General features: G+C 40.4%; 1 protein-coding gene across 9 annotated transcripts in view; it reads left to right on the top strand.

The window, feature by feature from the left end:
- Positions 1 to 12691, top strand: part of TNRC6A (trinucleotide repeat containing adaptor 6A) — a 76200-nt gene that overhangs the window by 37980 nt on the left and 25529 nt on the right. For 6 of the 9 annotated variants that reach the window (XM_063430511.1, XM_063430513.1, XM_063430514.1 and 3 more), the window contains 6 exons: positions 272 to 319; positions 4520 to 6970; positions 9607 to 9759; positions 10859 to 11022; positions 11660 to 11740; positions 11830 to 11881. In XM_063430511.1, the coding sequence (XP_063286581.1) occupies positions 272 to 319; positions 4520 to 6970; positions 9607 to 9759; positions 10859 to 11022; positions 11660 to 11740; positions 11830 to 11881 (2949 nt within the window). The remainder of the gene's footprint in view (positions 1 to 271; positions 320 to 4519; positions 6971 to 9606; positions 9760 to 10858; positions 11023 to 11659; positions 11741 to 11829; positions 11882 to 12691) is intronic. The other 3 variants (XM_063430512.1, XM_063430519.1, XM_063430518.1) reach the window with 1 other exon arrangement.

Here is a 12691-nt window from a genome sequence, read left to right on the forward strand (position 1 = left end):
CTCTTCTTTATTTTGTGGGACTTTAATCCTACCTGTTCTAAATTGATGCAATAGTGCTACATTTTAACTTTAAGTCTGAATCCTCTGCTGCTGTATATCTGATTTTTGGTTTAGTTTTTGTGTACTATTTTAGTATTTCATATATTTTAAGTAATTGGCTTTATAGAGATATAGAAAATAACTCCCCCTGTTCCATTCCTCCCTTCATCCACTCCCCCTTTTCCTCCCTTTACGCGCCCTCCCTTTTATTTGTTTTCTTTGCTTTTTATAGGCATGCCTCCCATTCGGGATTTGGTCAGTCACTCCCCTAACCAGCTAGGTGAATTATCAATTTTGTTCTATTGTATCTTCATTTATTTATAATTCTTTTTAAATCTTGTGGGTGTTTTGTGGTCATATGCCGGGTGAAGGTGCTTAGTATATTTGCTTGTCTTATTTGCTTCTCCGCTAATGTTTGTGTTGACGACTGCAGCCGATTTGCATGTTAACGCCAGTTTTGTACAGCTTCCACTCGTGCTTTTTGTAATCGTGTGAAGTTTTTATTTGTGGATTTTTACATTTTTTTTATTTCTAAGCAATTGATGGGGACGGAATATTTGACCTATTCTATTACACTCCTGGTTTCATGAAATATGACATGTTAAATGCTAGTATAGCCAATTTCCTCAGCAGTTGTTGACTTGATTGCAATACTTTGAACTGTTGTTACCTTGATCCTCAGCCAACCTTCAGGAAATGTGGTTAAAAATAGAATGAAATCAATAGATTTCAGTGGTAGTGGCATTGCGCATTTGGAAGCGACTCCCATTCGTTTTGTAGCCCACCAAAAGGAAAAGTGGAAAAACTTTTAGAACAGAGTGCCCAAAAGTGAACGTTCTTTGGAAAATGTTTAAAAACAGATTGATTAACTACCCATATCTTCTTTTATAGTATAATGTAAAAGGGGTGATACATTTTCTAATTACCACAGCTGAAAGTAAGCAAGAATCTGTACCTGTTGGCTTTATATCTTTTCTCATACTATTCACACTAACATGCTATTCCCTTTTCCATAAAGCCCAGAAACATAAAGGGATACTCCAAGCACCATCACTAAAGTGGCTATGGTGTCTGAAGTTTCCTGAATCTATCCCATTGTTCAGTTTTACAGTTTGGTTTAAAACTGGGTCTTGTGCCTCCCCCACCAGTGGAGAAATGGCTAAGGTGGAATGTGTCATTTCCAATACCAAGTCACAGTAGAGGTGGACAATTTTGATAGACGAGCGTGCTCGGTTAACACACTAAGCCTGTCTCTGCTCCTTGGGCTTGTGGTTGAGCATTAAACCAAGCGGCAGAGGGGAGCTCCACTGTTGAGTGCCTGGGGTCCCTAATGCTGTGTCAAACCATTAGAAAACTGTTAAACATTAAACTGTGGGTGCCAATAGACTCCAGGCACCATAACCACTTCAGTAAAGTATTGTGATTACAGTGCCTAGAATGTCTCTTTAAGAAACTTGCAGAGTTAAGGCATTAAACGAAGGTTTGTTTGCATGGTTCGTTAATTTTGGAATAGAGGTAAAGTATGTCAGTAACTTTCTACAGAAAAGAAATAGTACTTTGGGACCAGTAGTATTATTTATAGAAACCTCTAAACCCCCATTTCCAAACCTGTCTCCTTTTCCCAGCTAGCAGTTTTTACATCCAGCCCCTCCCCTTTGTCCTTTTGGGCCTCACGTCACTGCTGCTGTTTACAAAGCCCGTTTATTTTTACTGAATGATTTTGTACTATTGGAATCTGTTTTGTTACTTCCCATGAATAGCTGGGCGACAGCAGCTTTAAGACCTGCTGCTAGAACCTCATTCCACTTTTTACGTGCACGCTTAACATTTCAGGATGGCTCCAGGCAAGTCAGACGTATTTTCGTATGTATAAGCAAGATGCAGTGAGAGGTTTATTTAAAACAGAAGCGTTCCATACAAATGTTTACAGTGAGTTTGAGAATAAATAAGGCCCCTAATGCATCTAAATATACTGTAGTTGGGATAGGAATAGCTACTATATAAATATGTAGAAAGCAAAAACAAATACCATTAGAACAAAAAGGCAATTATTTTTAATTTCCACAATTTTACTTCATTTTGTGGTTAATTATTGAGGGAGGGGATAACTTTTTATATTAAATAATCAGGGCTTAAAATGTCTAATTTTTATTCTTTCTTGTCACTGCAAATCTTCTACTTGACCTCTGATTTAAAAATAGTTTTGGACTGATTTTTATTAGCTTCTTATGAGGAATAGAGAAAGTTAATTGTGATTGCTCTCACTCACTGTCTAGCATGTGGCCAGTCTGTGTTTCAAGTAAACCGTGCCTGATTTTGTTGTTGGATGGCGATGGGGCAGATTCTTGCTTGTAAAAAACCCTGAGAATCCTTACTGGCATTTAAAGACCCGTGACTGAATTCCCACTCGTCAATGACAAGTGGAAATTTTTTCAGAGAAACAGCAATTTTTATTTTTTGTTGTAAGGTATAAACAGGCTGAGTTTACACGTCCAGAATTGGCATATTAAAAAGTGAAGAAGTTACCATAGGCTAATAGACGTGTGCAAAATGTAAAGTAAAAGCGAGGTTTCAGCGTGGTCCCAAGCGGGAGAACGGCCGCCTCTCCCAGCCGCAGGGTTCACAATCCCTGTGGGCCGCAGATTGCCAGTTAGCAGTAGAAATTTGCACAAAGGAGTATTTCGGGACCCACAGTATCCACTTCAGTAGAGATGCCTGCTGTACTGGATTCTGAGCTGTTTGCCACTATTTCTTTGCAGTTTTAGCTGTAATTGAACTCACTCTGGAGGGAGCTCATAGAAAACACGCCTTGTCAGCTTGCAGGTCAGACTCTGCCCCCCCAAATAGCGGAAATTTTGAGCTCTGATGTCTTTTATCTTGCAAAACTGCATGTATTGTTTGACACTCTCTAATATTCTTACAGCTTTTATATGTGATTGAAATTATTATTTTTTTTTTGTAATATAAAGTTTAAGGAGCATGGAGCATAGTTGGCGTTTTTGTGAGATGCAATTTTCAAAGTGTGTCAACAAGCTGCTGGGTGTATAGTAGGGCTCGACAAATTCCAGGCGCCGTGGCGACTAGAATTTTTTTTCCGGGCGCCTGGGATTTGTCAGCCTTTTAGCTAAGGCGATTTCCCAAGGGAGCATTTATGCCGGCCACTGTGGGGAACACTGGAGCAAGGACATGGCAAGCAAGGGCGCAGTAATATTTATGCAGTTCCTCTCTGCTCCCTCGTGTGCGGTTTAGTGATGCCCGGAGCTGGAATATGACAGTACTCTGGCCTCTGCATCGCTGCAGAGAGAAACTGCAAGAAGATGATCAGAGCAGCCAGATTGGACCCCAGGGAAGGATCCACTCTGCTCTCTAAATTGACAAAGACACTCATAAATTTACATTTTTTGTTTTAGTGTGTGTGTGTGTGTGTGTGTGTGTCTGTCTGTCTAGGTACCTTTATTTACAACCAGATTTCATATTCAGAATAATACATTTTCAGATTAGTTTAACAGTTATTTCAGAACGGATTTTGGAATATGCCATTAGAAATATATAGAGAATGATGAAATGACTGCAAGGCGAACTATCTCCAGATTAATACATTTATCGCCCATGTTTGGAGAACACTTTAAATTAAAGGTTTTCATTGTGTCCACATAGGTTTGCAGAATAACAATGGGATTAAGGACTTTTTCTGAACTTTGTTATAATTTTTTTGCTTTGAAAAGGTGCTTGTTATTTCTGCAGACACGTTTAACTTGGATTTATGGAAAATGTAAATATTGCATGAATATACAACCTCATACTGCACAACTAATCCATGTTACATACTGAATAACCTTTGGATTAAAATGTATGATAGTTTCTTCTTCCAAAAGGGTTTTCTTGAAGTCAGATTTAAATGTAAAAATAAAAAATTAAAATTTTCCCCTACAATAACTAACTAAATTTTTACACACTTTATCCACTCAGCCAAGCTGTTAAAATGTCTTAATCTGATGAGACCCTGATTATGGCAACACCTTACCTATTTTTTTATTCTAAAAACTGTACTATAAGGGAACCGTCCTAAGCATGTAACTCTGCAGTGACCATATTACATTTAACACTGAAAATATTTCAAAGCATGGCTTTGGTTTATTCTGCTATAATGTGCCCAAGACCGCAGTCGATCTCCGTAACATGCTATTATTTGTACTGGCTGCTCTTACAGGTGTCTTGTAAATTTAGGGTGAGGCAAGCTCATACTGCCATAGATTTGACAGATATTATCCATTAGGGGGATGGAATGGTACTTATGGCCTGGTGAGATTTTCTTTAGAAATTATCAAAACCAGCGGTGTGCAAAAGCTGGTTTTGATCCAGAAATCTCATATTCCATATTAAGTATCTATACAATATTGATTTTGAAAATAGGTTTCTTTATTTTGCTTGATGTTTTATTTATTTTTTAATAACCAATGTGTTATGCATTTCTTTCCAGATCTCAATCACAGTAGTCTGGGATCCCACTATGAAAGTTCTCATTGGGGATCGGTCTCTTCTAGCGGTGATTCTGGCACAAACTGGGATAAAGTTATTGTAGACGGCACAGATAAAGAGGAGTGGCCATCAATCACTGGCAGCAGCTCAGACTTGGCATCAGAATGTATGCATATTGACTCTTTCCCAAACTCTGGAGCTGAAAAGAGCCACTCTGTGCCCTTTGGGGGGGTGATTGAAGAAATGGATACTGTGAGGAATGGCATTGGGCATAGTTCTCAGAGCAAACATTTGGTCAACAGCAATAATGCAAGCAGTGGAAGTATTAATGGGCCTTGGGGAATCCCCAATGGATCCATGATAAGCACATGTCATGATGTCCCTGATAGCAAAGCTGATAACAGGCACAGCAAAATCAAAGCATGGGGTACTGCAAATACGTCGAATGGAGTTCTCAATTCAAGCACTTTGAATATGAACGGTAACCATGGTGCCTGGCCCGTTTTAGAAAGCAATGGACATTCCCTAAAGGGGTCTAGTAATTCTGGCACAAATGTTCCAAGCAGTACTACAGGCCAGGTGCCCAACAACAATCGTACTCTTAACCCAAAACTGGGCAATCGTGCCCCTAACTCCTGGGGAAATGTTCAGGAGAATGGTGATGTTGAACTGAATGGTACACGCAAGGCTGGTTATAATGTGCAACCTCAAATCCATAACACTGAAATGACTGGACCAAATAACACTACTAACTTTATGACCTCTAGTTTACCAAACTCTGCTGGCTTACTCCAGACAAATGAACTGCCTAACTCTACAGGGCACGGGGGCTGGAATACAAGCAACATGAATCATTCTCCACTTCACGCCTCTTCAGTTACAAATGGCACTTCCAGTCCACACCTAAGCAATGGTGAGGATAAAAATGGCGGATCATATGGTACTACGTGGGGTAACTGCAAAAATTCAGTACCTAAAGGGCAAGCTATTAATGACACTGTGAATGCGACTGTAATCCAAACGGCCACAAATGGTCCAAATTGTAAAGTCAATGGGACTGCAATGCATTGGAGCAATGGAAATGGAGGGACTTCTGGAGGAGGTCACCGTAGATTTGCAAACCCAGCACAAAACACTGGCACTAATTTAGCAAATGGTGATTGGAACAAAATGCCTAACAACCAGCATTCCAATGATGGAGAAAACACAGAAAAAAGCGATAGAAAAGTTTCAAACCCTCGGAAATATCCTGAGGAAGAGAATGGGGTTCAAACGTCAACAGATTCTAAAGCCAATGAGACTAGTAAGGTATATGCCAAAAGTACAGGTACTGAGGAAACTGAAGGTAGCCTAGACAGCACTGGAAACCAGGGTGAGCAAGCCATTGGGGTCGAGAGTGCAGTAGTTCAGAACGTGGACGAGGAAACAGAATTTCAATGTATTGTAATTAAAGAAGACCTGGACCCTCGGGTTCTGAGCAACGAAGGCTGGGGAACGACTACAATTAGACAGGACACTCCCTGGGAAATAGAAGCTGCTTTTCTGTGGGATGACAGAACTGACAATGGAACAGCTGTTTGGATGCCATATCTGTCAGAGACTAACTCAGGGGGATTGGTGGGCAAACACAACCCTAACAGAAATGATACCGTATCATTATCTGGACGGGGAGATCCAAAGCCTACTACAGGGTCGGGTAATGCCAAAGGCTCCATAAGCCGAGGGGAATGGGAAGATCAATTTGCTGCTACTACTGGAATGGTCAAGAGCAATCAATCACGAGGGACTGGTAAAGAGGACAGATCCAGTTGGAATGACGCACAAAAGGTCAAACAGGGGTATGGAGGGCACCATAGTAATAACTTTGGGGATAATTCTAAGAGTAATCGATGGGGTGGATCAAAGGCAAGTTCTGACAGTGACAGATCAATGTCTGGTTGGAATGACTCTAGTAGGTCTAACTCCTGGGGTAATGCAGGATATTCTAATAACACATTTGAGTCTTCTAAGGTAAGCTCAAACCAGGGATTTGAGCCCAGCAAAGGCAATGGGGAGGGTAACAAATATGGCCCAGCTCAAACGGAGAGTGATCACCCCAAATCCAATAATTCAATGGAATGGAACAAGAACTCTGAAAACGGATCGTGGGGAGTGCAATCTAACCACAATAAACAATCTAGTTGGTTAGGTGGACCAATGCCAACTGCATCAAAGGAAGAAGAGATGTCTGGTTGGGAACCTTCATATCCACAGTCCAACAGACGCAAGCAGGAGATAGATGATGGCACCTCAGCTTGGGGTGACCCCAGTCAATACAAATACAGGAATGTTAACATGTGGGACAATAACGCTCCAAATGCCACCAATGGGGCAGACCATCAATCCCAGCTACATCAAATGCCCCCACCATCAAGTGCCGTGCCAAACAAAGAAAGCAACAGCAACTGTTCTGGTGAGAGTCTGGGGAATTCAGAGAGATTAATATATCTATTTGAATTTCCTTTTTGTTTCCTTTTATTCCTTCTTAATGTGCGTGTTGTAATGTGCCTCGTTTATGCAATAGATTTCTATAAATATTTAATTTCTTTCAAAAATCAAAGAAACTTAAAGGAAGTCTTAATGAAACTCATGACCATAGAATATTAAAATTTTACAGTAGGTATTGGCCAGTCCCGTTTTAGAGGAATTGAGTTTGTTACAGTTTTTGTACTTTCCTGTTAAGCTCTCTAAAAGCCTCTGCTGGTGGTGCATTGGTGGCAAGTGGAAAACGTTTCCCAAAGAGCGCTACTTCATGTTAAACAGATGGAACATGCAGAGATGATAGGATAAATGCAGACTTTAGCAACCCTTAAAGGATACCTAAAACCAGTTTAAAAATCTTTCTCACAAGGGATAGTGGAATAGACCTCCCAAAGGTGGTCCTTCTGCGCTCCCAAGCTTACTAACCTTTGCTATGGAAACAACCTACCCGACACTGTAACGCAACAAAGCCAGGGTGTCGGCGTGACTGAAGAGGTTTGAGGACACATTCCCAAGCAGGGCAAATGAAAAGATCATAGGAGGAGCTGAGGGTGGAATGGATATGAGAATTACATGAGGGATAACCTTCACAAAGCTCTGAAGATGGCAGAGCTGGAACAGGTCGGGGCGAGTATACCTTCATTTTTCTACATTGAATACATCATCGTGAAGTATTCAATGTATATGAGCTGATTTAAGGACCGTGTATTTTTACATTTTTTTAAAGGGAAAAACATTTAAACCCATAAGATCTTTTTACTGCTCTTGGGAGGGGAGAGGGGGACAACTTCATTAAAGAAGAAAAAAATGTAATCAAATGAGTGAGCAGTTGCTTTCATTATACCTTCCTGAGCAGTTCCCACTCTTGCTCCTGGCTCTTCTGAAGCTCTGCTGGTTTCATTGATCTGTGGTCTGCCAGCCCGGGGACCATTTGGCTATAGTCACTAGAGTAAAATATCAAGTTTTCCTCTAGTAACCATTTCCAGCAAACTTTTTTTCATAATCCTCTCCAAAGAAAAAGGAAGGGGAAAAAAAAGGCACAGAAACATTGCAACTTTTTACTTTCAGATAGAAACATAGAATGTAACGGCAGATAAGAACCATTCGGCCCATCTAGTCTGCCCAATTTTCAAAATACTTTCATTAGTCTCTGGCCTTATCTTATAGCCATTATAGCCTTATGCCTATCCCACGCACGCTTTAAACTCCTTTACTGTGTTAACCTCTACCACTTCAGCTGGAAGGCTATTCCATGCATCCACTACCCTCTCAGTAAAGTAATACTTCCTGATATTATTTTTAAACCTTTTCCCCTCTAATTTAAGACTGTCCTCTTGTTGTGGTAGTTTTTTCTTTTAAATATAGGTTTCTCCTTTACTGTGTTCATTCCCTTTATGTATTTAAATGTTTCTATCATATCTCCACTCTCTCTTTCCTCCAAGCTATACATAAGATTCTTTAACCTTTCCTTGTAAGTTTTATCCTGTAATCCATGAACCAGTTTAGCCCTTCTCTGAACTCTCTGAAGTATCAATACCCTCATGGATATACGGTCTCCAGTACAAAACTCCAAGCGAGATCTCACCAGCATTCTGTACAATGACGTGCACTTTCCTCTTTATACTGCTAATACCTCTCCCTATACAACCAAGCATTTTGCTAGCATTTCCTGCTGCTCTATTACATTGTCTGCCTACCTTTGTCATCTGAAATAATTGCCCCACAATACTGTTCCTCAGATGTTGAGGTTAGGACTCTTTCAAATATTCTGTACTCTGCCCACTTGGGTTTTTTACGTCCAAGATGCTTTATCTTGCACTTATCCACATTAAATGTCAGCTGCCTCAACCCTGACCATTTTTCTTGTTTACCTGAATCAATTGCCATTTGGCCTATCCCTCCTGGAACATCAACCCTGTTACATATCTTAGTATCATCAGCAAAAAGACATACCTTACCATCAAGACCTTCTGCAATATCACTAATAAAAATATTAAAGAGTCCAAGTACAGATCCCTGAGGTACCCCACTGGTAACTGGGCCTTGCTTCGAATATACTCCATTGACTACAACCCTCTGTTGCCTGTCACCCAGCCACTGCCTTTCCCATTCAACAATATTGGAATCCAAACCTAAAGATTGCAGTTTATTGATAAGCCTTTTATTTGGAACAGTGTCAAAAGCCTTACTGAAATCTAGGTAAGCAATATCTATTGCACCACCCTGATCTATAATTTTAGTTACCCAGTCAAAAAAATCAATAAGATTAGTTAGGAATGATCTTGAAATCCATGTGATTTTAGATGTTCAACAATCCTATCCTTTAACATGGTTTTCATTACTTTCCCCACTACTGAAGTAAGGCTTACTGGCATATAATTGCCAGACTCCTCCCTACTACCTTTCTTGTGATTGGGCACAACAGTCGCTAACTTCCAATCTTCTAGGACTACTCCTGTTAATGATGATTGTCACTCTTTGCTTCCTCTTGTTGATAGCCTGGTCTGTTTCTAAATTTTCTGCATTTGTCAATATGTATTTAGTACTAAAGTTGTTGTGTTTTCCTAGGTTGGGGTGAAACATGGGTGAGCACACAAGCTCCTGCTGTAGATAATGGTACTGCGGCATGGGGGAAACCAGTCGAAAGTAACAGTGGTTGGGGAAACCAAAACAGCGAAGCATCTGGATGGGGCCACACTCAGCAGGCTCCGGGCAAACCTGGTATGTTCTCCAGCCCTTGTTGTATTTTAAATGCTTTACACTAGAATGTATTTCTCTGCCAGAATTATTTGAATTAAAGGGGCTGATGCACTAGTCTGTCTCAATTAAAAGAAAAATCTATTAAAACTTTCCCTATGAGTACAGAAAATGTTCTTACTTGCGGTATATTGTTGGAAATATCGAAGTGTATTCTCAACAAAATGTTTGCATTGTTTAAGTTGATCCCAGGCTGAGTACAGTTCTCTGTATATCATTGTCTGCTATAAACCGATTGTACAGCTTGCTATATGTATTGCCTGGGGAATCCCAGTGCAAGCGATATACCCAGTAAGTGAGCAGACTGGCAAGGCACCAAAAACACCCTTTCCTCGTGGTCTCCAGCCCTTTTCCATTGCAGAGTCTACTCTCTCCAGTCCTTTTGTGATCTTGTCTCATTATGATCTATTTACCGTAAATTTTCATCTCATAGCATTTTGTCCTGTTGTCTATCATGCCTATCACTTTTCCTGCTTTCTGGACCTACAATAGATCTTTTTTTCATATGGGTTTATTTACCTTATATTCTTTCACCTCTCCCTGATCTGTCTGTAGTGTTTCTCTTATACCTATATCTCCCAAATATTTGCTTTTTTTCCTTCTTCTTGTTTGTAGCTTTCTTCCTTTGTCCGTCTATTATCTGTTGTGTAGTCCTCCTGTGTTTTTCTTAGTCCTCTTTTTTTTTTTCTTTTCTTTGTCATTGCCTGTTTATCTCCCCGATCATGATAGTCCCAATTCCGACCTTTCACAAATGAGTAATTTTCAAGCTGTGAGCAGGAATATCGCTGGTTTACTAGGCAGCACAAGTTCTGTACATTTATTTCTGTTATATTTGTGATATTCAAGCAACTGCTAGTATAATAAATGGAATAATATTACAGTGCTTTGCTGCCATGCGCGCACACCTCTGGATTCTTCACAAGTCACTAATTAGCCCTTCATAGTGTGAAATAAGATTGGAGCATTTATAACCATGGTTTTACTAAACTATATTCCTCTGCTTTACCTGGTGTTAGAATGTGGTCTTCTGCCTCTTACACGTTTCATCCTGTTTTCAAACAAGGTCCAAAATCTATGCAAGATGGGAGCTGGGGCAGGGATGACATGTCTTGTGCTACTGGCCGTCAGAGCAACTGGGAGGAGGAAGAGCTTGAGATAGGAATGTGGAACAACAATACATCGCAGGAAAACAACTGGTCGCCCTATATGAAGAAAATGCCTACAAAGGTAATTTGGGGGTTTTAGTTGTTGGGAAGCTGCAGCAGAGAGGTAGAGGCACCAGTTATATTTGGCTTGTAAATATGTTTACTCAACAAGTAAAATGTTACTGTTTGCTTACCTTGTTCTCTACCTCTACGTGTGCATTATGACTTGTGTTAAAGCGAGAAACAAATTGAGCAGGCAAAAGATTTTATAGGATAAAAAAAGATGGTGGTAAATCCTCAAGTTGACAAAACTTGACACAAAGTATGGCTACCGCTATCAAGTTTTGTTAATTTCCTCACTCATCACTAGCAACAGCTTTGGCAATAAGGCATTATCCTAACTGTGGGATCCTCCATAGATGTCAGTGTTATAGTCTTTTGCATGTGTGAGAGTGCAGTACCGACTTGTGCTCCTGGCGGCTGAAGTTCCAGGAGCTTAAGATTGATGATGTTGATGTCTGTGAGAGATGACATCAGGTAAGTATAACTCACCACTGTACACAGAGCGGCAATATTAATTTGGGGGAGGGTGAAGCAAAATATGCAAAGTCCCCAGAAGGTGACAGAGCTCCTTTAACACTTTGCCAGCTGGGTGAACTGTGCAATGCAAAGTGACATTTGACTCACCACTTGACATTTTTCTCTCTTTCTTTATACAGGGAATGATGAAAAATACAAATAAGCAAGAGGAAAACTGGATGAATCCGATGTTAAAACAATTCAACAACATGGGATTTACAGTGAGTTTTTTTCCTTCCTACTATGCTGCCAAGTGTAATTAAATGTCTTCAGACAATGGAATAATAATAATGTCTGTCTGTGGTTGCAGAGGGAGTCTCAAGAGGACTCGATGCAGAGCAATAAGATGGATATGTCTGGAGGTACGTTTCATGGCAGGAGAGCTGTGGCCTTTTTTTCTTTTACAATTATTTATATAGTGCCAACATATTCCACAATGCTGTACAATTGGCAAGTGAGGGCAGTCTATTATGACAAAAAAAGTTTGACGTATTGGAACATTAGGTGAAGAGGGCCTTGCTCAAATGAAATTGCACTTTAAATTTTTGCTGATATACATTACTGTGTAACCTTTTCTATCTGCTGACCATCAGTCCAGTTAAAGGGAACCTGTAGCCACACTTACCTTGGCCTCCGCTCACCCACCAGTATGGCATTAATGAGGTCCACTCATGCCCCCTCCCCTCTGACAATCACGGATTTTCCCTGCTTGAGGACTCTTCCCCAAGCAAGACAAACCTCCTCAGTGATTGACACGTTGGCTTCACTGCCAGCGTTCCAAAGCTTGAACAGAGTGATGTCATACCATTCTGTTTCAATATCCCCAGCCCAGCATTGGCAGCGTTGGTCTCTTCTGCTCTTCCTGTCACTCTGTTCCTTGGTTGTGAATGCCTACTGAGGAAATGAGACACAAATGCTTGAAAAACCTATTTTAATTGTTTTTTTGCCCAGTCTAGAAATTTGCTATCAAAATTGCTGACACAATGTGTAGATAGAATTTTAAGCTCTTTTAAAAGAGCTAAAATAGTGATTTTAATCACTGCATTTTACCAGTTCAGTGCTGCACAGTGTGCAAGGGGGGCAGCGGACACCTAAACATCGATTCCTACACGTTACCTTTAAGCAAAAGGAACCTTCAAACGTGACGTAAATAAATGGGTGGGAGCCAGCGA

The sequence above is a fragment of the Pelobates fuscus genome, chromosome 8 (assembly GCF_036172605.1).
Source record: "Pelobates fuscus isolate aPelFus1 chromosome 8, aPelFus1.pri, whole genome shotgun sequence".
In the NCBI taxonomy this organism is placed as follows: Eukaryota; Metazoa; Chordata; class Amphibia; order Anura; family Pelobatidae; genus Pelobates; species Pelobates fuscus.